Source organism: Erpetoichthys calabaricus, chromosome 3 (genome assembly GCF_900747795.2).
Source record: "Erpetoichthys calabaricus chromosome 3, fErpCal1.3, whole genome shotgun sequence".
Classification (NCBI taxonomy): Eukaryota; Metazoa; Chordata; class Cladistia; order Polypteriformes; family Polypteridae; genus Erpetoichthys; species Erpetoichthys calabaricus.
In genome coordinates this window covers 49275914-49300173 of record NC_041396.2, presented here as the reverse complement: position 1 = coordinate 49300173, position 24260 = coordinate 49275914, and the positions used below count along the sequence as shown (strand labels likewise).

At 36.6% G+C, this 24260-nt stretch overlaps 2 protein-coding genes across 3 annotated transcripts in view; one reads left to right on the top strand and one right to left on the bottom strand.

The window, feature by feature from the left end:
- The window catches only part of LOC114649283 (uncharacterized), a 282139-nt gene that overhangs the window by 118048 nt on the left and 139831 nt on the right, over nt 1–24260 (top strand). The window lies entirely within an intron of this gene.
- The window catches only part of gtf3c2 (general transcription factor IIIC, polypeptide 2, beta), a 158995-nt gene that overhangs the window by 69624 nt on the left and 65111 nt on the right, over nt 1–24260 (bottom strand). For both annotated transcript variants that reach the window (XM_028796786.2, XM_051925479.1), the window contains exons 8-10: nt 21845–22072; nt 15438–15549; nt 13599–13716 (exon numbers count right to left, since the gene is read on the bottom strand). In XM_028796786.2, the coding sequence (XP_028652619.1) occupies nt 13599–13716; nt 15438–15549; nt 21845–22072 (458 nt within the window). The remainder of the gene's footprint in view (nt 1–13598; nt 13717–15437; nt 15550–21844; nt 22073–24260) is intronic.

Genomic DNA, 24260 nt, shown 5'->3' with positions numbered 1-24260 from the left:
GCAACTACTTTGCCCGCCCCAACTCCTCACCTGAGTCGGTTTCGTCTGTTCAGCAGTGTTTCCCAAACTCGGTCCTGGTGAACCCCTGTGGCTGCAGGGTTTTATTCCAACCAGATTCCTAATCATTAATGCCGGTGAAACTCATCCGGTTTTTCAAACACAGCCGTGTAGCTGGATGTAATAATCCGAGATGAATGCGCGCCCCCGCGCTGAGTGAAAAGCCAATGTATATTGAGTCTAGAAAACATGATCAGCAAGTCTTTGATAGGCTGCAACAAAATGATGAAAGTACGGGCGCATTTTTTCACACAAGCTGTGTGTGTGTGTGTGTGTCTGTGTGTGTGTGTGTGTGGGTGGGTTGTTAGTTAGTTAATTAGTTACTCGAAGGATTTCAAGATTTAATATGCACAAGCGGTAACACTGCAAAAGCAGCCCAAACCAGAAAAGATGGCTGGCAAAAAGTGTCTGACAAATTAAACGTGTGTGCATTGTACTTACTGAAAGCAGCGTTACGGATTTTGCAAATGTTCATTTTCTTCCCTCTGCTTAAAAAACATTAAAAAAGCGGCGTGATTATGCGGCGTATACTACGCCGCGGGTTGGTATGCAGCGTGTAAAACAGTTTGTTTATCGTGGATAATTTGCCTTTTATTTTTACACGAAGACAATTTCCTGTTAGATTGGCCTTTGCGATGACAATTAATATGGTACAGGGCCAAACTTTCAAAAAGATATGCTTGTATCTGCTAAAACCAGTTTTCAGTCACAGACAGTTGCTCTCTCCAGAGTTCCATCTTTTCATCCACTTACTGTTGTATCCTCAAAACCAACACTTTTAGACAACTGTGTCTTTCCGGAACTGTTCAGCCATCAATAAATGATTATGCGGCGTATGCCTGCAGGAACACGTGCGAGCGAGCGAGTGAGCAACACACACACACACACACACACACACACACACACACACATACAGGCGCGCGCGCGCGAGAGAGCGCGCTGGACGCATAAGAATAATAATACTTCATTACATTGATATATCGGTGTTTTCAGTATTCAAAGCCCTATTCACACAGGGAGGAACCGGGAAGCGAACCCAAAATCTTCCACAGTCTCCTCACTGCAAAGCAGCAACACTACCGCTGCGCTACAAAGCAGTTAAAGAATGCACCGGGCTCGATTTTGTTTTCACTTCTGTTTACAGAGATCGGGTCGTAGATAGCATTATTGCAATGTTACTCTTCTAGGTGCCTTATTACATTACGGATGTTTCACATGTTCATTTTTTTCCCTGTGCTTAAAAGACATTAAAAAAGTGTTTCTCAACTGTGACTCTGGAACAACTCAGTACGCAAGCTATATTAAGCGTCAACAACGAGGACTCGCTACAACTTAATGAACAAGTGCTGAAACTTATCCCTACCAACGAAGTAACTTTCACCAGCGTGGCCTCTATCGTCACAGAAGATCTCGCTTTCAGTCACGGACAATTGTATGTTGCTCTCTCCAGAGGTCCATCTTTTCATTCACTCACAGTGGTATCCACAAACCCACCCCCATTTGGACAACTCTGTTGTTCAGGAAGTGTTCACCCATCAATGCATAATTATGCGGCGTATGCTACGCCGCGGGTTGGCTAGTACATTGAATTCTGTTTCATTATCTGTTTTTTCTAAGTTACTATTACATTACTATGTAATAAATATGTGAAAGCATTCTGTACCTATACATAGTGAAGACAGAAAAACAAGTATAAGCTGTACTGAATTTAAATTAAACATCATCAATGAATATGAGAAATAAATTTGAATCCACAATTTTTTGTCAATTGACATCAAAAACTTTTGGAAATCTATTTTTAAATAGGGATGAGTTAACACAAGGTTTTAGTAAGTGTTTTTTTTTTTTAATTTTCACAATTAGTATGTTTGTCATTCTTCCTCTGAAATATGTGAAAGATGAACTGGATGTTTCCTCTATCAACATTTTGAGTCATAAATAGGGAGCAGCAAGCAGAAACTACATAGCGAACATCTTGTAGGGATGTTGAGTTGTGTTCCAAAGGATATTATCTGTAAATGATTTTATGATTTTCTTTTATACAATTTAATGACTTAATCAGTTGAATATACAACAATTCAAATACACATAGTGTAAATAATCTTCATGTAACACAACTGAGGAAAGCCAACTATTTACTGTCGCATTTGCACAGATTGCTAGGTCTGCCATATTGTGCTTGAGCCACCTTTCAGCTCTGTGTTCTGTGGTTTGCTCCGTCTACAATATGTCAAATTGATGCTGGCTATGCACTGTGTTGTCCAACTTGTGTCAAAATTATATGATGCAATTTCAACCAAGTCTATAGATATTTATATACCTAACTGAATTAATTGGACCACTGACATTCATAAGGTGTTGTCTATTTTCTTTATCACATGTGATGCAAAAATGTGAGTGATTATAAATGTGACACTTTTTCTGTGATAACTTTCCATCGGTCTACAGAGAAACAGTTTACATATGAGCAACGATGTTCAGTAACAGCAGCAGATGCGAATTTCTTGAGGTATAAGTAGAAGTTTCAAGTTACAACAACATGGACATTTACAGTGCAGCTTTTTACGAAAAGTCAAGGATGGATAAGAGTATGATACGCACACTGAAGTATTAATTAAACAATTTAATTTCACAAAACCTATTGGCATCATTCATAGTGCTACTAGTTTTAATAGACTGGACTATACTCAGTCTCCGTACTTGTTTCTCTTCTAGATGCTATGCCCTTAATAACTTTTTAAATTTTATACAAAGGAAGGAGAACTGCAAAAAAACAATGGGGCTACAAGTCGAACTCCAGTTTTGTCCAATTTTCACCTCATTGTCATTAAAGAAAATAGATTTACTGGGCAGAGGTTACTGCATGTTACGCAAAAAGGTAGCATTCAAAATGTTATGTACTTTGTGATACCCATGGACAATTTTTTTCTCCACAGATCTGTATTTCATACAGTAATTAAGTCTAAAATTCATAACATTAATAACATTTCTGGTTGTCTGTCTCCATAACCCTTCATCCCAGGTCAAACATTAACGGTGAAAAGAAATGATTCCATTTCTCTGAAAATGACTGACACCCCAAGATCATAAAAGTTTTGTAAGTATGTGTTTAGAATGAAACGAAAGATATAAAAATGGTCTCATCTTCTCTAACTCTTTATTTTGAAGAATTTGTTTTATGCCTATTTGTATATTCTCCTCTTCTTGAAGTTATCACTAAGAGAGGTTTCAGAAAATGGGAATGAGTAAAATTTGTGTATCGTCCCCAGTTCTTAAAGGATATTCAGTTTTGGAGGCCACACTACCAAAAACCTTCACATTCAGGTTCTAAGGAACTTAACAGTTAAAACAAATGAAAACAAACATAATTATCAGTGATCACATCTCCAGATATAATTTTCTATGGACTGAATTAGGTCAAGAGTGTTATATACAAAATAAATCATCCATGTAACTTACACTCATATGAAAAAGTTTGGGAACCCCTCTTAATTCTTTCGATTTTTGTTTATCATTGGCTGAGCTTTCAAAGTAACAACTTCCTTTTAATATATGACATGCCTTATGGAAACAGTAGTATTTCAGCAGTGACATGAAGTTTATTGGATTAACAGAAAATATGCAATATGCATCATAACAAAATTAGACAGGTGCATAAATTTGGGCACCCCAACAGAGATATTACATCAATACTTATTTGAGTCTCCTTTTGCAAATATAACAGCCTCTAGACGCCTCCTATGGCCTTTGATGAGTGTCTGGATTCTGGATGGAGGTATTTTTAACCATTCTTCCATACAAAATCTCTCCAGTTCAGTTAAATTTGATGGCTGACGAGCATGGACAGCCTGCTTCAAATCATCCCATAGATTTTCGATGATATTCAAGTCAGGGGACTGTGACGGCCATTCCAGAACATTGTACTTCTCCTTCTGCATGAATGCCTTTGTAGATTTCGAACTGTGTTTTGGGTCATTGTCTTGTTGGAATATCCATCCTCTGCGTAACTTCAACTTTGTGACTGGTGCTTGAACATTATCCTGAAGAATTTGTTGATATTGGGTTGAATTCATCCGGCCCCAGTCCCTGAACTAGCCACACAGCATGATGGAACCTCCAGCAAATTTGACAGTAGGTAGAAAGTGTTTTTCTTGGAATGTGGTGCTCTCCTTCCACCATGCAAAGTGTTTTTTGCTATGACCAAATAACTCAATTTTTGTCTCATCAGTCCAAAGCAATTTGTTCCAAAATGAATCTGGCTTGTCTAAATGAGCATTTGCATACAACAAGCAACTCTGTTTGTGGCATGAGTGCGGAAAGGGCTTCTTTCTCATCACCCTGCCATACAGATGTTCTTTGTCCAAATTGCGCTGAATTGCACAACGATGTACAGATACACCACCTGCAGCAAGATGTTCTTGCAGGTCTTTGGAGGTGACAAAGGTAAGTTGTCTTTAACCATTCTCACAATCCTGCGCATATGCCATTCCTGTATTTTTTTTGGCCTGCCAGACCTGGGTTTAACAGCAACTGTGCCTGTGGCCTTCCATTTCCTGATTACATTCCTTACAGTTGAAACTGACAGTTTAAACCTCTGAGATAGCTTTTTGTAGCCTTCCCCTAAACCATGATACTGAACAATCTTTGTTTTCAGATCATTTGCTAGTTGCTTTGAGGATCCCATGCTGTCACTCTTTCGAGGAGAGTCAAAGGGAAGCACAACTTGCAACTGACTACCTTAAATACCTTTTCTCATGATTGGACACACCTGTCTATGAAGTTCAAGGCTTAACAAGTTAACCCAACCACTTTGGTGTTGCAAGTAATCAGTATTGAGCAGTTAAATGCATTCAAATAAGCAAAATTACAAGGGTACCTCAATTTTTGCACAGTCAGTTTTTCACATTTGATTTAATTTCATACAACTAAATACTGCTTCACTAAAAATCTTTGTTTGGAAAACACCCCAGTACTCAGATGTTCCTAGGAAATGAAAGACATACCACTGTTATCTTTTTTGTTGAAAGTAGAGTAAATTATTATGTAGGCTGAGAGGTGTTCCCAAACTTTTTCATATGACTGTAAATTACTGGACACGGGTATACTGAAATCTCTTTGAAATAATTTTAAAATGATATAATCAACCTTTACTATCATTATTCAAAAACACTTCTCACCAACTCTTTTGTACCAAAACGAAAGTTTAATATGAACATAAAATTAACCTTAAAGCATTTATTGTTTAATTATAATAAAACCAGTCAGGTGTTTTAAAATGAGTGCCACACTTGACAGATTTTATTACACTTACTGTAAAATTCACAAATAAATTGACTCAAAGTTTTAAATCAAAATGTTCCAATAGAATATCATTTAACCATAAAAAACATATCACCATAAACCTGCTTTTAAACAGCCAATTACTCCTTTTTCCTCAAATTAATGGAAATATTGCAAAAATATTGGTAATAATGATTTTTGAAACCATAGTGAATGAAAGAAAATTTCTAAAATTGTTCAAATAAGTTTAACAGAAATTGAAAAAAACATTAGAAATAAACTGTGATGCATTATTATCTGACTCATATGCTTAAGAACATAAAAATTGCTCACCATAATTATGGAGCCTTATTTATAAGATTTCTATAAATTATAAATAATTGACTGTTAAATAGGTACCGACTGTGCACTGCTAACTACTCCCTGAATCTGCTATATAGGATAAAATATCTATCAGACACTAGCTAAGTTCTTTACATGTAACTTGTGTTAGAAAGCCAAAAACGTACTTGGTTATATGGTTTACTAGCAAACTGAAAAGAGATAAGTGACTAGTGTGTACAGGCTATGACTTGAAAGAATTGATTTAGCATATGAATAAAAAAATCTGCGCATCAGAGTGTTTTAGAATATGAATTGCAAAAACAATAAGAAAGTATGGCTTTTGTATGTAATTTTTAAAATGGATCCAGAGAAAGCAAGGCATGCTACTAGTGGGACCACGTTGCCCTTGTTTCCTGAATGGAACAACACACACGGGAACATGAGGGTCAACAGAGGAAGCTCTTGCCCAGCATGCATGTTGCCAATGTAGACTACCCCTTTCCACAAAAGCCACTCAAAGACTTAGCCCACAGTGGGTGGCAAATCCCTATAAGGTAGAGAGGTACATAGAGCACAACAAACAAACACAACTAAGCATTTTACAAGGTATTGTGCTGTATGTATAATTGAATGTGACAAACAAAATTTGAACAGATTGATTTGATTATTTCTTATAGATTCTGTCTCCGAGATCTACCTATTATGTATGACCTAATGACAAAAGAGCACGATTGGTTTATTTTTATGCACGGCAGAGGTTGATTGCACATAACAGGAACTAAACCCTTAAATCTACTGGGGGAGGACTGATCAGGCAAACAAAATAATTTTAATTTTTTTCTGATAGCATTTTGTTTATTTTTTGGGCAATGTTCCAATTCTTTGCTCGTAAAAACTATGGCATCTATGACATGACCAAATGGATGCTTGCTCTCCTGTAGTAACACTACAGGGAAGCATCCACAGCAACCACTATGTAGCCATAATGAGATAACAGATATAACAGACAAGACACAATGATTTTGAAATATAAAATTTAAGATAGATGTAATTTAATAAATATCCCAAACACTCCAAACATAATAAAAATGGCTAGAGACCATAAAAAAGAAGCCTAGAGGGAGGTAACTTTTTCCAACATATAACAATATGATTTAAGTTTTTATATACAGTACATAGTGAGGTCTTTTGTGGTTTCTCTTTAGCATTTTATTTCTCTTTAACAGAACAGTGGAACTCACACCATATTTATTTTTGGGAGCTCAGTGCATACATGCCTCTGTACTACAAGACAGGTACAGTATAAGCCTTATTTGAGAGGTTATCTGTGCACAAAGGATATTTTAGTTCCATATAGGTTTTGGTTTCTATACTATTTTAATCTGTCATTTTATTTTCAGTTTAGTTTCATGAATTTTTTACCTTTTCTATTTCAGTTTTTATATTTGTAGTTTTCATTTTACTTTAAAAAAGTTTTGATGAAGGCTGATAAATCTATACTGTCCCTAGTGTACATTGCAAAGAGATTGCAGAAACAATCCAATATACCCATAAAACATTCAGTAAGGCTCTTTTTACTTTGGCCATCTATGCAGTGAGGTATTTTATAAATGTTTTATAAAATGTGTGTCACTCATGTTGTAGCTGTGTCCTTCAGTTGAAGAAGCTGGCTTATTCATTTTGGCAGTATTGGGCATTTTAGATTTTGAATGAATTGCTTTACAGTACCTGAAGGCGGGTAATTTACATGGCCTACAGTACTAGACATTCAATAATGGCTGTGCCAATGCACTCTTTCTCTTTTTGTCTTTAAATGAGTTGACCAGAGGGTAGCTTTTCCCAGAGAAAAGTTATTTGTTGACCAACACAACCTGTCATTTTACCTTCTTTGATAATTTGTGTTTTTTCAGCATTTCACAGTCCTTAATCTTTTCATTAACCAATTTATAAAAGCACTTGGTTTCTTTTAAAGTTGCTGAGTTGTTTTCAATTTTCTTGAGAACCAGAAAGCAGGCCATTGTATCACTAATTACACACTTGTTCTTGTTACTGTCAGTGTCATACTGAAATTACTCCCAGACAGTACTGGCAGTACTATCCCATTTATGACCAATTCTTTAATATGTGTCCGTTTACAATAGCATGTTCTATCTAGGCAGCTGGCAACCATTATGCTCATTAGGCTACATAGCCATATACCAGGGTGGTCCAGATCTAATTATGCAAAAAATTTTCATTACACTATAACTTAAGTTTATTACATAGAGAATTCACAAAAAATGTTTTTGTTGCCGATAGGTGGCAGAACCTGCCCTGCATTCGTTTATTGCAAGATATTTCAAACAATTCTTTTGTCTTGCATTGTTTTCCTGCATTGCATTAAAAGTTGCATAATTAGATCTAGACCACCCTATAGTGAAAAGGAGGAACAGTCAGCAGCAATGTTTCCTCTAAGAGCAGATACCATATGAGGACTACTTACTATTATTAAATATGATTATCTGTTCATATGTAATAATCAGAAATTATTATGTATTTTAGCATACTCTTGAAAATGTACTTATTAATGTGGCAGGTTTTAAAGCTATTTCTGCACATGCTATTCATCATTCATTCATTTTATATTTTATGGAAAATGTCATTTCCTGCTATGCTGTGTTCAAAACACTTACAATAGGCATATCTTTGCAAATAAAAATAAAAGTGATTTCTCTTAATATCCTGATTGTTAAAATATTGTCAGCTTGATGGAAGATCTAATTCATTCTAAATTCTGGTTCTTTTCTCTGATTCAAGGCATAAACTCCAATTAAATATTAATGCTTTCTTGTTCTCATCAGGAATATTTGCTGAAACATTTGGTTATCAACTTTTGCTTCAAGATATTGGAATGTGAATAACAAAAAAACATTTGTGAATTATGATTGCAATGAGTGGACATCATGCAAACTAACTGGGTAATGTTAGTTTAAAAATAATTCACCTATAGGCTTTGAATGCTGAGTTTTAATATCTGATTGCCAGAAACAGTGCCAGTGTGCTGTTGCTGCTTTTAAAATGTGAACAGAAATGAAATAAGAAAAAAAAAATCCACTTTTTATTTCAGTTAGTTTGAGTATGAAGTTGTCATTTTAGGCTTATTTTTGTTTTTATCCAGCTTTCAGTTTTTATGTTGTTTAAATTTTTTTTAGCCCTTTTAGTTTCAGTAATGAGAACAACTCTGCTGTGCTCTCTGTGTTTAATATTCTGAGAAACTCAGTGCTCATGTCATGTGGTAGCAAAGACTACATTTCCAAAAGGAATGGGTATATTCAAAATGTAAGGTAGGGCAGCATTATGCATTGAGCTATGAGTGAAATACTGGCTGAGATTCTGACAGTTCAGAGACAAACATGTACAGACATGTTAATGCATAGTACAGCCCATGAAAACGGTCAATGGCATTTTGTGGTCACAGCACGCATGCACCCCTCAGTTTACTAATTATAAAGTCTTTCTGCGAACAGATGGTGGCAGCAAGCCAACACTGTCTCAGGTATATTCTACTAACAAAATACCCGCGCTTCGCAGCGGAGAAGTACTGTGTTAAAGAGGTTATGTAAACATATATATACATATATATACATATCTACATATACACATATCTACATATACATATATATATATATACATATACACATCCACATATATATACTGTACATATATATATATATATATATACACATATGAACATATATATACACATACATATACACACATACATACACACACACATATACATATATACATATACACATACATACATAGTGCGTTGTAACACGGGCTGTGATTGTTACATGGGAGGGAGACGACAAATCACAGCTTCCCGCTTTCTAATCGGGCCTGTGATTGGTGCTTTGACTGATGCCTAGATCCCACAGTATGTCCCCTTAGGAGAGGCGTTAGGCAAGTGTAATTGAATAGTGGTGCTGCAAGTTTAGCTTTACACCTGTTTTTAAGGCTTATTGACTGAAAAGGGCTTTCATGAAAAAACTTAGGGCTTTGCTACAGGATACACCCTCCACAAGTTAAGGAAGTAAAAATAAAGGTATATATTTCTGTTTTATTTAAACCTTTTAAGTTTGTATGCGGGCGGCATGGTGGCACAGTGAAAGGTGCCAGTTAGGAGACCTGGGTTTGCTTCCCTGCGTGGAGTTTGCATGTTCTCCCCGTGTCTGTCTGGATTTCCTCCGGGTACTCCGGTTTCCTCCCACAGTCCAAAGACATGCAGGTTAGGTGCAGTGGCGATTCTAAATTGTCCCTGGTGTGTGGGTGTGTGTGCCCTGCGGTGGGCTGGCACCTTGCCTGGGGTTTGTTTCCTGCCTTGTGCCCTGTGTTGGAAGGGACTGGCTCCTGTATTTAGGATATAGCGGGTTGGATAATGGATGGATGGACATTTGTATGCATAGCCCCATTTGCCCGTTTTCGTTTTTTTTCTTTCTTCAGTAATATTTCAGCAAACCCGGAGCTTGTCAGTTCAAATCCTGGTACTGACACCACTGTGTGACCCTGAGGAAGTCACTTCACCTGCCTGTGCTGCAAAAAACAAAAGTAATGTAACAAATTGTACCTCAGATGTTGCAAGTTGCTGGAATAAAGGCATAAGTCAAATAGATAAATATGTATTATACACATAGGAACTATTCATTTATTTTCAGTTAACACTAGAATTACCAGAGCCTACGAAAAAAACTCGTAAATCCGTCCCATCTTAAATCGCGTCTTAAATCCGTTTGCACATCTCTGCCAGAGTCTTTTGTCATCTAAATGTGCTGATAAACAAAAGCTACTAGCAGCCAGCTATTCCATCCCCCCACCGACTTAGAATGAACTTCTCCTAGCTCATGCCTTGCCTTGATTTGATTATCTGGGATTGAAGTGGAGTTTTAGAGTGGAAATAATATAGCGTTATTTGGAATACACGCATTTCATGTGTGTTCCGTTTCTATAGTAGTCTGTGCAAACACATTTTTAAAACAGAAACGTTTTTCATATTCTAATAGTAAATGACAAAATGTAGGCATAAACTATATAACGTATGAAGCCTTAAGTCCATATATCAAAGAAACACTTTCACAAAAGGTACAAATAAGAGAACACGTGCGCTTTTATTCAAAAATATAACTGCACAAAAAAAAAAGCCGCGTTAGCATGCCACATTGACACTCTTACTACAACCGCCGTGGTGGCGTAATGGTATCAGTTCCTGACTGGGAATCAGAGGGTGGCGAGTTCGATCTTGCACGGCTCCACTTCGAGAAATGAGCTGCTCTTATTCTTACAATTTTAGAATAACAACATAAATTTGATTTCAGTCTGTAACAGCCGGTGTAACTTATGATACTAGTAAAGGTTAGCTTTTTTTTTTTTTTTTTTTTTTTTTAATTCACTTTTCATTCACGCAGTCGCATTCAGAATCAATCCATACAACCCCATCTGACACAGCTGTTTTCACATAAATAAAAGTGCACTTTTATTCAAGACTATAACCGAAGAATAAAGAAAGCAAGTTACAGTTGGTGGTTGATACGACAGCTTGCGTGGTGCAATGTTAAGAACTGCTGATTTCCGATCCGTGCTATATAAAATCATCACATTCAAATATTAACAGTTCCCACACACCCAAGGTCCGCCATTACTACATTTACGACATGTGTACCTGTTGCAGTGTACACACCTCTCTGTGCTATGGTTCCTATTACAGTGAATGAGCACCTGACACTGTACTTTCTTCCCTGGGGGAAGCTGAGGTCTTAGAACGGAAGTTTGTGCAAACTGTTTCTTCTTCATTGAGGTTTTCTCTTGGAGAGCTTTTTTCATTTCATTGAAAATTAAAGCAGCAGCTGCCAAAATATGTAGATTTCTTATTAATTTTTCAACATTGTGTAAAATAACTTTATAAAGTAACATAAAAGGTTTAAATACTGGTTATCCTTTTACACTAAAATATTACTAAAGAGATACAAAAAAAGTAAAATGCATATGTTGTTTTTCTTTAAGGAGATTACATATTACTGAAGAAAGAAAAAAAAAAACTAAAACAGCCAAATGGGGCTATGCATACGAACTTAAAGGTTTAAATAAAACAGAAATATATACCTTTATTTTTACTTCCTTAACTTGTGGAGGGTGTATCCTGTAGCAAAGCCCTAACTTTTTTCGTGAAAGCCCGTTTCCGTCAATAAGTTTTAAAAACAGGTGTAAAGATATTGACAATAAGCTACGCAAACCCACCAAGACATGGAATCGTTTAAATCAAGGCGCTGCGCTACCTTCTTCCAGATCGGCCCCAAGGCGTTCATATTTTTCCAAAGCAGTTCTGGTCTCCATCGGTATCTGTAGCTGAGTCGAAAAACACCATCCCATACTATTAGTTAACGATTAACACATTTCTATATGTATTGTAAGCATACAATACAACTGATAATATGTTGCGCTTATTTATCTGGTGTACTGACATTTTTGCGCGTTTAACGGCTGAAATCCAACGTGGTTTGTGCCCTTCAGAATGAGAACAGTTTGCATTTACCTTTTTAATAAAAGGCGAGCTTTTAAGCCTGAGAAATCACCCCGTAAATGCACACGTTTAATTGCACATGTGTTAATATGTATGCTTACACAGTATTAAAAGACACCCAAAAATTAACGTCATTTACCTTCGTTCCCGCGTTTGAGTCGTGCTGTAAATCTCTTCCTTGTTTTCAGTTCACGTGATTACGTAGGAGGCGTGATGACGCGATACGCGACTCCGCCTCCTCCATTACAGTATATGGACAAAAAAGAGGTTCCAGTTATGACCATTACGCGTAGAATTTCGAAATGAAACCTGCCTAACTTTTGTAAGTAAGCTGTAAGGAATGAGCTTGCCAAATTTCAGCCTTCCACCTACACGGGAAGTTGGAGAATTAGTGATGAGTGAGTGAGTGAGGGCTTTGCCTTTTATTAGTATAGATCATCAGGTTGTTTGTGGTTTAAGAGAACAGCATGGCCTCTGTTGACTTGCTGCTCAATCTGCACAAAAAGTAGTCAAAGATTACAGCATGATGTGATGCGAGAAAACCATGAGATGCTTGCTCCCTTTTCTTTAATACATGCAAACTTTATCCATTTCAGAGATCCTAGACATTGAACTCCAACTTCTTTTGGTCTGATCACAAGCCTCTCTTGTAGGACTTTATCAAAAACCTTTATATAATTAAGGTAATATCATATGCAATCCCTGATAATATGCCTTTGTTGCTTCTTCACAGAATTTCAGCACATCAGTCAAACATGATCTTTTCCATTAAACTCGGCTCATTGTTCACAAATAAACCTGTTCATGACATGAGTTGCTGAATCTTTCCTTAATAATTGCTGCACAAATTAAGCATGATACATTAAGCTTACTGGCATATAAGTTCCTAGAATCACACAATTTACTTTTTACATTATGGTACTACATTTGCTTAACTACAATTGGTACTAGTTTCTCCATCATGCAGTTATTTTTGATAAAATGCATATGTTTTATCTGTGCACTACTATGATGCATCTTTTTATATCCAAGCAAATTTTTTATTTTTTGCCTTAAACAGGGAACAGAGCCCCTAATCATTTCTGATACATTGGTGTTTCCTATACACAACTAATATCCTTTAAGTACTCTAGGAAAAATGTGATTCCGGTAATTTGTTTAATTTCAGTCATTTTAATCCATGTAGAATCTCTTTTGCCACAGTTCCCAAAAAGTTTATACCAGCAATAAATATGAAAATGTTTGGGGTATCAACAGAGAATGTGAAGTTTTTAAATCTGTCCATGTATCAAAAAGGTAATGTATCTGCATAAATATTCCCAGATATCTATAAATGTGTACTTGAATAAACCAAATAAAGTTGACAATTTAGTGTTTATACCTTTATAATGAGATTTCTTGTAGTTTGTCAAAGACTCTGGATAAGGCAGACTGAAGACAGCAATTTGTCCATTTGAAAATGCAGCAGCCAATAGTCCAAGTCTAGGAACCTGAGGAAACTGCAAAAAATAAGGCCACTTTAGAACATCTATTGTAGTTCCATTAAAATATCATTATAGTTCTGTATTGGTAAAAAAATATACAGTGGATACGGCTAAGCAGTTAAGTAGCTTTCATCATTTTAGAAAGCTTACCAAATGTACTTCACTAAAGCTTTCCATTAATAAGGCCTTTCCATGAAGATGCTGAGAGTAAGGGAGCAAGCATCTCCCACTTCAACATGTCTCTTAAAATGTGTTGGTAAAGAAGCAAAAACTGTAATAGTCTGCCCCAAGACGTAACACAAGAGAGAGTTAAACTTGCTATATTTGGAGGCAGGGCTGAGGTTTTGGAAAATAATATGAATTGGGATGTGAAAACATTTCAACATATAGCTTATTCGAAGAGGAATATCATTTAGAAAATTAACAAAAAAAAGGAAAAAGCACTTTAGTCTATCCGATCATCCTCAATTCTGTCCTCAGGACCTTGTGCCATCAAACTTTGAGCATTCTATTTATTTTCAGTTCATCTGTATCTCTGTAAACTTAGAAGAGAAGGAAATTCCTTATTTCTATTATATTTTACTGCAAAAGAGGTCATCTTTGGTCATTTACAAAGTCAGCAGCACAGAATATCCTATTTGGGTTCATGATAAAAGTCACCCCAAATAAATAGGAGACATGCAAACACTCTGCCTTCACTCACAAACACATTCAAAAGGAAGCCAACATTATTGCTTCCATCAGAAAACACTGCATGTATTGTCATCAAGCTGAAAAACTTAAAGCCCAATTTCGGTTAGATTACTTAAACAAAAAAGTGATTTGTATCTGTAGAGGAATGAAACAGTGCAGGTGTCCTTTGGCTGAGAGGTATAACTTAACTATGTGCTTTTTCTAGGCAAAAGTATAGCAAAAAAAACTACCTAAAGAAAGAATAATAAAAAAAAAGATTAGAGATAAGGGCAAGAAATAATTGAATAAGAATACAATATAATATGAGCATTTTTTGTCATGTTAATCCGATCTTTGATTTAAACAAATTTAAACTGGATCAACCTTAACACAACTGCTATATATACTATTTACTGTGATATTTATATAAAAACAGGTTTTCTTCTAAATGCAGAAAAGACAACATCTTTAAGTCCGTGACAGATTTTGTGGAATAATGTAACTTTTCAATTGCACTATATTTTGGTACCAATAACTAGTAGCTAGGAATAAGCTCTGTTACAAGTATTATCAGATTTCCAACAATGATTACAAATGATCTTGCGTATTGTCACCTGCGCACGCATAGGGGACAGCTTAAGAATGCTGATAATTTTAATTTCTTGCCACTCTATAGGTTGGTGCTGTATATTAATGCCTTTTCTCATCCTACTTCTACAGGCTGAAAGAATGATGGCTTTAACACCAATGACATCACTTCTGGAGTCAGTCCACCTGGACCTGCCTCTTCCTACCAAAACTCCTTAAAAACTGAAGATGTGCTATCTTGAGCAGTCAAGATTTAGACAAACATCTCACTTTTTTCTCAACATTGTTTGTAAGCCATGTTTATTTTTCATCATAATTATACGGTGTTTGCCTACAGGTGCCCCAAATCTTTATGTATCTCGGTTTACTTTCTTGCAGAATAAAGTAAAAACATTTGCCATTAAAATTATTTATCAACGCTTACAAAATTAATACAGGAATTTCCTATTTTAACACATAAACAGTAAGACACCTACCTTCCTATAAGTTTCAAAAATCTCCCATGCTCCACTTGGGCACCATTTCATATCCCATATACATCCATAATCTAGGGCAATACCATATGAAAAGCTTGCTTTGGAAGAAGGACTACAAATAGAAAATAATTTTCTGTTAAAAATTTCAAAATATACACTGTATATAAAATACAAGGACACTCAATTCATTCTAATGCTGTGTTCCATTTGAACTGGGGAGTATGAATTTAGTATAGTATGAGCTAAAAGTAGGAAGTTTTAACTGGCCCCCAAAAATTACCCCAATCTGAAAATCCAAGATACCCGAACCATGCATCAACAGAAGTGAAAGCTGTAGTATTATACTGTTTATTAGCACTGCTGTCTATTTGTGTCTCATTAAATCTGTTGTACACACAGTACTGTCCAACTTCTATCTGTGGACATGTTGCTACATGTAATGTGTTATCAACTTGTTCAGTAGTTTGTGTTTGTTTGTATTCGGAAAGAAAAGAACAACATGTTTTCCTGAAAGTATCTGTATTGCTTTTCCGAATGTTTTACTGGAGCATGGTTGACTTGGGTGTGACATAATTCCCATCCCTGATATCCAAGGTAAATGGAACACAGCAAAAGAATGCAGTTTGGCGATGCTGTAGTTGCAAGCCATAAACACATATATGTTACAGATATAACAGCTCTCTGTAGTGCCAAGGATTTTGTCAATTACATATGCTAAGAAGTTGATTTGCAAAGTTGCAACAGGTATGAGTAACAGCTTGGTTTTACAGAAACAAGCCATTATGAAGCCAGCTTTGCTAGATTCTACTCATATGTAAATCATCGACTTAGCTATAGGTGATACAGCAGGCACACACTGACCAAAAACGCAAGGCAGTGTTGCTTTCACCTTGCACCAATGGTTCAAATTTTATTATGAAGTTTTGCATATAGATAGATAGATAGATAGATAGATAGATAGATAGATAGATAGATAGATAGATAGATGGCACTCTATAACAGACAGATAGACAGATAGATAGATAGAATTCTTTATTGTCATTATGCATACACATAACGAAATTTTTTGTTGGTAGGACTCGGCTTCAAGGCAGAATACTTAAATACACAATACACAATAAATAATAAAATAAACATAATATGTATAAAAGACAGCAGCAATAAAACATCATCAAGTCCAGACTTTTCCTGAGGTAGCACGCCTGCAGAGCCAAGTGATCTGTGTGCGTGGATCTGCAGGGGAGGAATACGAGTGTGCGTGTTTGATTACGAGGTAAAGTGCGTGTGCATGTCTACAGGGGGGCAGATGTACAGTTAGGTCCATAAATATTTGGACAGAGACAACTTTTTTCTAATTTTGGTTCTGTACATTACCACAATGAATTTTAAATGAAACAACTCAGATGCAGTTGAAGTGCAGACTTTCAGCTTTAATTCAGTGGGGTGAACAGAACGATTCCATAAAAATGTGAGGCAACTAAAGCATTTTTTTTAACACAATCCCTTCATTTGCTATATGCCAGGCTGTCGCCTGACCTATACCTATATGCAGCATCCCGGGTTTTAAGCAGGGACCTCACCATACTGTCCAGCCACGGTTTCTGATTTGGAAACACCCTAAAGGTCTTCGTGGGCAGGACAGCATCAGTACAGAACTGCACATTGAATAGGCCCTCTTTGAACACTCCCCAGTCAGTATGCTCAAAACAGTCCTGTAATACTGAAGATGCCTCCTCAGTCCATACCTGTACTGTTCTGGTAGTCGGTTTCATCTTGCAGATCATGGGATTATAGGCTGGGGTCAGCTCTACTGCAATGTGGTCCGACATGCCCAGATGTGGGGCTGCTACAGCCTTGTATGCTCCTGGGATGTTGCAATAAACTTGATCCAGAATGCTATTGTCTCTAGTTGGAAAGTTTATGAATCCTCGAAATTTGGGAAGCACTGCTTTTAATTCTACATGATTAAAGTCATCAGCCACAATCACAGTCACATCTAGATTGGCATTCACTTGTCTGCAGAGCCACCGAGCCGCTGCGCGTGTCCACGCCGCCATAACTAATATGATTTTCACACAAGATACTGTATCAACAAGTTATTTGTTAATTTATGAAGTAATGCTACAAACATTCTATGAATGTTTTTCATACAAAATCTGCTCCTGGCCATTCCCTTTTAGCTGTTACATTTACCAAATAAACCACTTGGCTGTAAAGGCATGAGCGTAAGGACTGAAAGCATTAATGAAATATATTTTCGAAGAAAAAGAAGAGAGATGTCTCGAATGAAGAGAGATGTCTGTATTTTTAGGCTATGAAAGTGTTTTCTTAAGTACTTCATCTGAAAAGTTTTGTACATGATCTGTCAGGCATCTGTGTGTGGTGTTTGATATTTTTCATCTTCAACTCATTTGATCATGTATGCACTGTGTCGTGGGAGATTAGCAATTGAGGATCCTTCGGAAACATGACATAAGAAGCTGTTGATGAAGAATATGAGTTCTAAATCATTTATTTATGCACCTCATGTGTAAGTTTAGGCAGATGCCTCAATTTGGTATGTATAGCAGTGTCAGGCCATCTCATCGTGCTGAATTGAAGTCTTAGATCGTGTTGTTGCTCTGCAGTCAAGCGGTGTGTATGACTTTTTTTGTGAGAGGTGCATACATTTTTGCAGGTAGCTGTCATTGTTTGTCATACCTGCATTCTGTTTCCTGCAGTTGAAGCACGTGTCAATGGAGTGTGGGATGTGCTTTAATTTCAGCAGCAGTTTTTGGATATTTTTTAGTGGTTGTGCTGCTATGCCTTTCTTGTTGATTTCACCAGAGTTTATTCCTTTCACCAATGCTATGTGCACTCTGCATGCTTGCACTTCCATACTGTTTTTGTGCCAGACGTGCAGCATCCTCACTTGGCCAAAGTTTTGTGTTAGAAAAACACGCTTCCGTGTACATGTTACCCCTGAATTTCTTGTCACACAATGCATGCTGCCACATCTCTGCTGGCCGTAAGAAGGACTTAAAGCCAAATTTTGAAGCCACCATGGACCAGAATTCCAAATCATAGTTTGTGTTGCGTGTGTCACGGCATAAGCTATCAACTGAGACCAAGATCAGGCTTCAAAGGCAGGAGGTGTGCAGATTTTTGCATAATTCATAGAAAACCCTCATCATTTTAAATTTATGTATTATATTATATTAAATTAAATTAACAGTAAATCTTATAAATGTTTTTTAATTTGTAGCCAACATCACACCGATACAAATTCTTTAAATGAATTGCAATTTCAATAAAAAAAAAAAACTGTAGCCTAATTATAATTCAGTAAAATGAGAATCTAGCTTAACGGGCTCTTTTTTTTTTTAAAATACATTTCTGCTCTTTCAGAGATCAGTCAGTTATTTTTCTCATCTTTGTCTGTTCAAGCAGCACTAAAAAGCTTATATTGGATATGGCAACTGAGTGCTGTGGGTGGAAACCAAGGGTCAAGGAAAAATATATGGGATTAAAACACTTGAGCCCCCCCACACACAGAAGCAGTAAAATTATAATACAAGTCAATATAATAGTTAATTTTCATACGTTTGTTGTTTTAGGCACTATGAATCAAGGCGGCAGGTGGTGTTGTTTCAGATAGTTAAAGTACTTTGCTAACACTGAACATAATCTTAAAAATGGAAATTTTATAGCCAATATAATAAAAGGAAAATCAGCATTATGGCAGTGGGCATACCAAATTTAAATAATATTCTAATAAGGTATATCTTAGATACCATTAGCTACTCTAAATTGGTCTAGTAATTCTATTATTGAGGGGGCAGAAGTGATGGAATACATTATCATATTTGGTAGATAATTTGTTGTGGCTAGGTTATGACAAATGTGCCCTGAAATTTTTCAGGTAAGGAAGACAGAAGTTGAAGAAAGGCAGTTACAGTATACTCACTAATTATGGTGCCAGAGAGTAGTGATGTGTTGCACACTAATTAGCACTTGCAAATAAGAATTTCACAGTAGTCTGTACTGTGACAATAATGACCCAATAAACCTGTATTTTCCATTGTGATTAACACTAGAATCACTTAAGTCTGTCCCTGCTCACCTTCATTTTACGCATATACGTGAGGATCCTTCAATATCCTTATCACAAGCACTTTTGATTTGCAAATATGACAATTAGTGGCACTCAGCCTACACTCACCCATTCCATGCCCTACCTAACACAGTAACCCTCTGTATTTATCTTCTCCAGCCAGAATTCTAACTAACATCTCACAGCAACGACATCTGAAGGATTTTTGTTTATTCAGTTTCATTCTTGAATAAAATCACACTTGCTTCATTATACCTTTTGTGAAAGTATTTGTTTTATATTCTACGAAATGCCTATTGTAGGAACTGATGAAGTAGAATACAGTACATATCAGACTTCTTCTTAGGTGCATACACCATCAGCATAGTGCTGCCAGTTCTAAACACTAGTGTGGGGAATTCCTTGTGTCTTGAAAGGTCTTTAGCTTGAGGTGGAAGTATTCATTATACCTTGTTTCAGAATAGAAAACATGGGGAATTCCTCTTATCTTGAAAGGTCTTTAGCTGGAGGTGGAAGTGTCCATCATACCTTGTTTCAGAATAGAAAACATTGGTCTTTAAAAAAATAAAGACATTTGCATGCATGTGTGTGTTTGCGTGTTTCATTTTCAACCAGTTACATTTGATATAAAACTCATACTTTTAATCTGAGTCTGTAATAGTCTATGTAAATTTATTTAAGAATTAAATTGTGTTTATATTCAAAACTATAATTTCAGCTTTTATAGAATTTTTTTTCATCTTTGCTATAAGTAGTCTATTAAACTTTGTCCGTTTAAAAATGTAATGTAAGATTTTCCAGACCTGATGCTGTCCTGCAGGTGTGTGAACTTCAGATTTTATAGTAACTTCATTTTGAGGGAAAAAAAAGAAAGGATTTTGAGATGGCATGCTCATTAATGTGTCTTTTACTTCTTCATCTAGGCAGTTGGTGGTAAAGATGAAAAACAGTGACCCCGTTATTACTACACTTAGCACCTGCTAACTCCAATCTACATAACAAAAAGTCAGTTAACACGAGGGATGTTAAAGTCCAGGAAATTTGGTAAATGTTTTGGATAAAGAATAAGCAGTGTGTGTAAGCATTTACATAGAAATGTAAAATTTGTCAAAATTGACAGATTTGTCATCCTGTTTATGGTGTATTCTGCCGAACACTGGACCTCTACAATGTCTGACAGTACGACAGAAAGGTTCAGAAATTTATTCCATGTTTTACGCTTACAAAGAAGGTTGGGATGTTGGATGGTGGGGTTTCAAATGTGCAGCATGCATTCTCCTGTTTGCTACTAGAATGCCTCTCTCTTTTCCCCACACTCTTGACCTCTTTCCTGTGTGTGCTCTTTCTCACTTGCTCCACGGCAAATGGAAAGTGGGTTCTGAAGCAGCTGATTTTGCCTATTTATGTTTGTTTTCTGGGCGGCATGGTGGCGCAGTGGGTAGCACTGCTGCCTCGCAGTTGGGAGACCTGGGGACCCGGGTTCGCTTCCCGGGTCCTCCCTGCGTGGAGTTTGCATGTTCTCCCCGTGTCTGCGTGGGTTTCCTCCCACAGTCCAAAGACATGCAGGTTAGGTGGATTGGCGTTTCTAAATTGGCCCTAGTGTGTGCTTGGTGTGTTTGTATGTGTCCTGCGGTGGGTTGGCACCCTGCCCGGGATTGGTTCCTGCCTTGTGCCCTGTGTTGGCTGGGATTGGCTCCAGCAGACCCGTGTTCGGATTCAGCGGGTTGGAAGATGGATGGATGGATGGATGTTTGTTTTCTTCTCAGTCACTTCAATTCAGCATGTGAGAAAAGGTATAAACTAAAAGAGCAATTTGAACAATGGGCACAGTAAACTTTACTGAACTAGATTAGACCTACATAGGCAACACAGAGTATGAAAGTACACTCGCCTCCCAAATTGCAAATGCCACAAGTAACTGACCCGTGTAAGGAAGAACTACATTCATTAATAATTCATTCAGGGAAAAAAATTCTAAAACACAAGCAAGAAGGTAAAGCTAAATTTACAGTGGTTGCTTCACCTCCACAAAAATCAAAACACTCTTTAAATTCATTGAAAAACTGCAAATGGAAGAACTGCTAAAGGTGATGTATGTATTCATGTATGGAAAAAAGGGCTGTGAGTGGAAAAGTTACTGCATTAAAAATGAACTGAAGTAATGTCAAAGTGGTAAGAGAATTGCAGCTGCTCGCCTGGTACTATATTACATGCATGACCCACTTAAATGTTACTTTACAATAATAATGTGTATCATGTGAATGTGCTAATATTTTTACTATGCAAATGACCACAGAAGAATTTAAACACTCACCAAGAATCATGACAAAGGTTGCCCAGCTTCCATATCTGAAGCAATGCTGGTTCTGTATGTAAGGCATAATGCTTGTGCCTATCATCCATTCCATTGTTACAGTAAATGGCAACAAACTGAGAGGTTGATGATCCATCTGGGGTTGGACACCATTCCATTGACCACACTGGTCCTCCAACAAAAAATGCAAAGTCCCAGCGTTCATGATGTGGAGACATAGACTGAAATCTAAAATATGAAAAAAAATCATATTGGAAGGGTTTCAAAGTATTTGGTTCTTTATAGAAAATTGAAGGTGAATTTGTTAACAAGTTAGTACTCCCCTGCTACATAAAAATTTAAAAATAGAAAGAAACTATGCACCATTCTCATTAAGCAGGTACCAAACCTTTAAAACTTAGTGAGACTATATCAAGTCATTATTGTAGCTCAAACACTCATTTACACAAAATTCAAACTGTAAATTAAAGTGCGTTATTACGAGATTAAATTTATAAAATAAAAAGTTACTGCATGCGATCAGTATTGCTCAAACACTGATCAAAACAATCCAGTTTTTTGAAATACGATCAGGAGTTGCATTGTGTCCTGGCAAGACAAAGAAGGCTTCACCTGCAATTTGGCCTATCTGCAATTAGACTTTTGCCATAATTATACATTCTATTTCTTTCCCTGCAACTTTAACGTTTTAATTACAATTATAATTATACTTATATTTCTGTGTGTGTGTGTGTGTGTATGTATATATATATTATATATTGTCAATAGATATCTCTGCTTTATCCTTCTACTCCACTGCTTGGAGGCTTGTTCTGTTCAGAACAAAAAGAGGACTGGGACTTGGGCAAAATGGGGGGGTTGGGGGCTAGGGGAGAAGAGACAGAGAGCAAGCTATTTTTGATCTGTCCTTTAATCCACACAAATGTAAATGTCAATACAACAATAGGCTTCATAGCCATAACTCCTGGCAGTACTGGAAATTAAGGTTAAAGCTATCATATGTAATAATGTACTGCCTTACTTTAAAACTATAAAATGACAACGAAAGCTTAGAAGCAACTCTCTATGACCAAACAGTGAACTTTGTGAGCTGGAATGTGAAAGGTCTCAATCATGAATTAAAGAGGAAGAAAGTTTTCTCTCATTTAATAGGTAGAAACGCTAAGACAATATTTTTACAGGAGACTCACTTAATCAGCAAGGGTTGGTTTCAGTTGCAAAGAGACTGGACTAGCCAAATATTCCACTCCAGCTATACAAAGAAAAATAGAGGTGTTGGTATCTTAATTCATAGAACAATTTCATTTTTAATATTAGATGTAGCATCTGATCCTGAAGGGCAATATGTCATGGTAATGGGTAATTTATTTAATTGTAAAGTGATTTTGAAAAATATCTATGCACCCAGTGTGGATGATTGAGACTTCATCCATAACATATTTGCATCTATTCCCAACTTGAACACTCATAAAATTAGAATGGCTGGAGACTTTAATTGCGTTTTCAGTTGAGACCTGGATAAGTCTTCAACTACGGGGGCGATAACATCTAATACTGCAAAAATAATCACACAGTTTTTAATTGATCATAACTTATCAGACCCATGGAGAGTTCTAAATCCATTCTTAAGAGCATATTCCTTCTTCTCACCAGAACATCACTGCCACTCAAGAATTGATTATTTCTTTATAGATAACAATTTCTTGTGTGGAAGTAAAAAAACTCCCCCGAAGAAGACAGAACAAGTTCAATCAATTAGATTTCTATTCAGTCACAGATGAGTACGTGGATTCTAGGTTGCAAGGCAGAAGAGCAGTTAATTTTTTTTCTATTGGCTTTTTATAATTTCTTCTTCCTCCCCCTTCCCCTTATTTCTTAAAAATAAACATAATATCATTTACTTAAGCATTTTATTTTAGTACGCTAATGGGCCATCTGTTCTTATTTTTTTCACTGATCAGATAGACCCTAAAGAAGGAAAGGTCATCTTTCCTGTGTCAAATACATGCGTTTCTAAGAAACTGGAAATAGTGTTTGGTCAGCTTACTGCACCCTGTCTTATGACAGACGCCTGTATGAATAACCTGCCGTTATAGCTTAACGGCTTTGTCAGCAATTAACCCTTAGTAGCTTGCAAGCAGTTAATTTTTCTTTCACACTTGCCCACGATCAAATCTTGCCAGTACGATGCTCTTGTTACCTCCAACCAAACCCCTCTGATCATGGAGCTCAAATCACTATGCCCCACATACTCATCTTGCAGCTGGCATCTTAACCCCCTGTTATTAGCTAACGAGAACTGTACAGAATTTATATCCAATTAAACTGTTTTTTAGAGACAAATGCATGCTCAGAGGTTTCTGCAGGAATACTCTGGGAAATTTTGAAGGCATATCTCTCCCACAAAAATTAATCA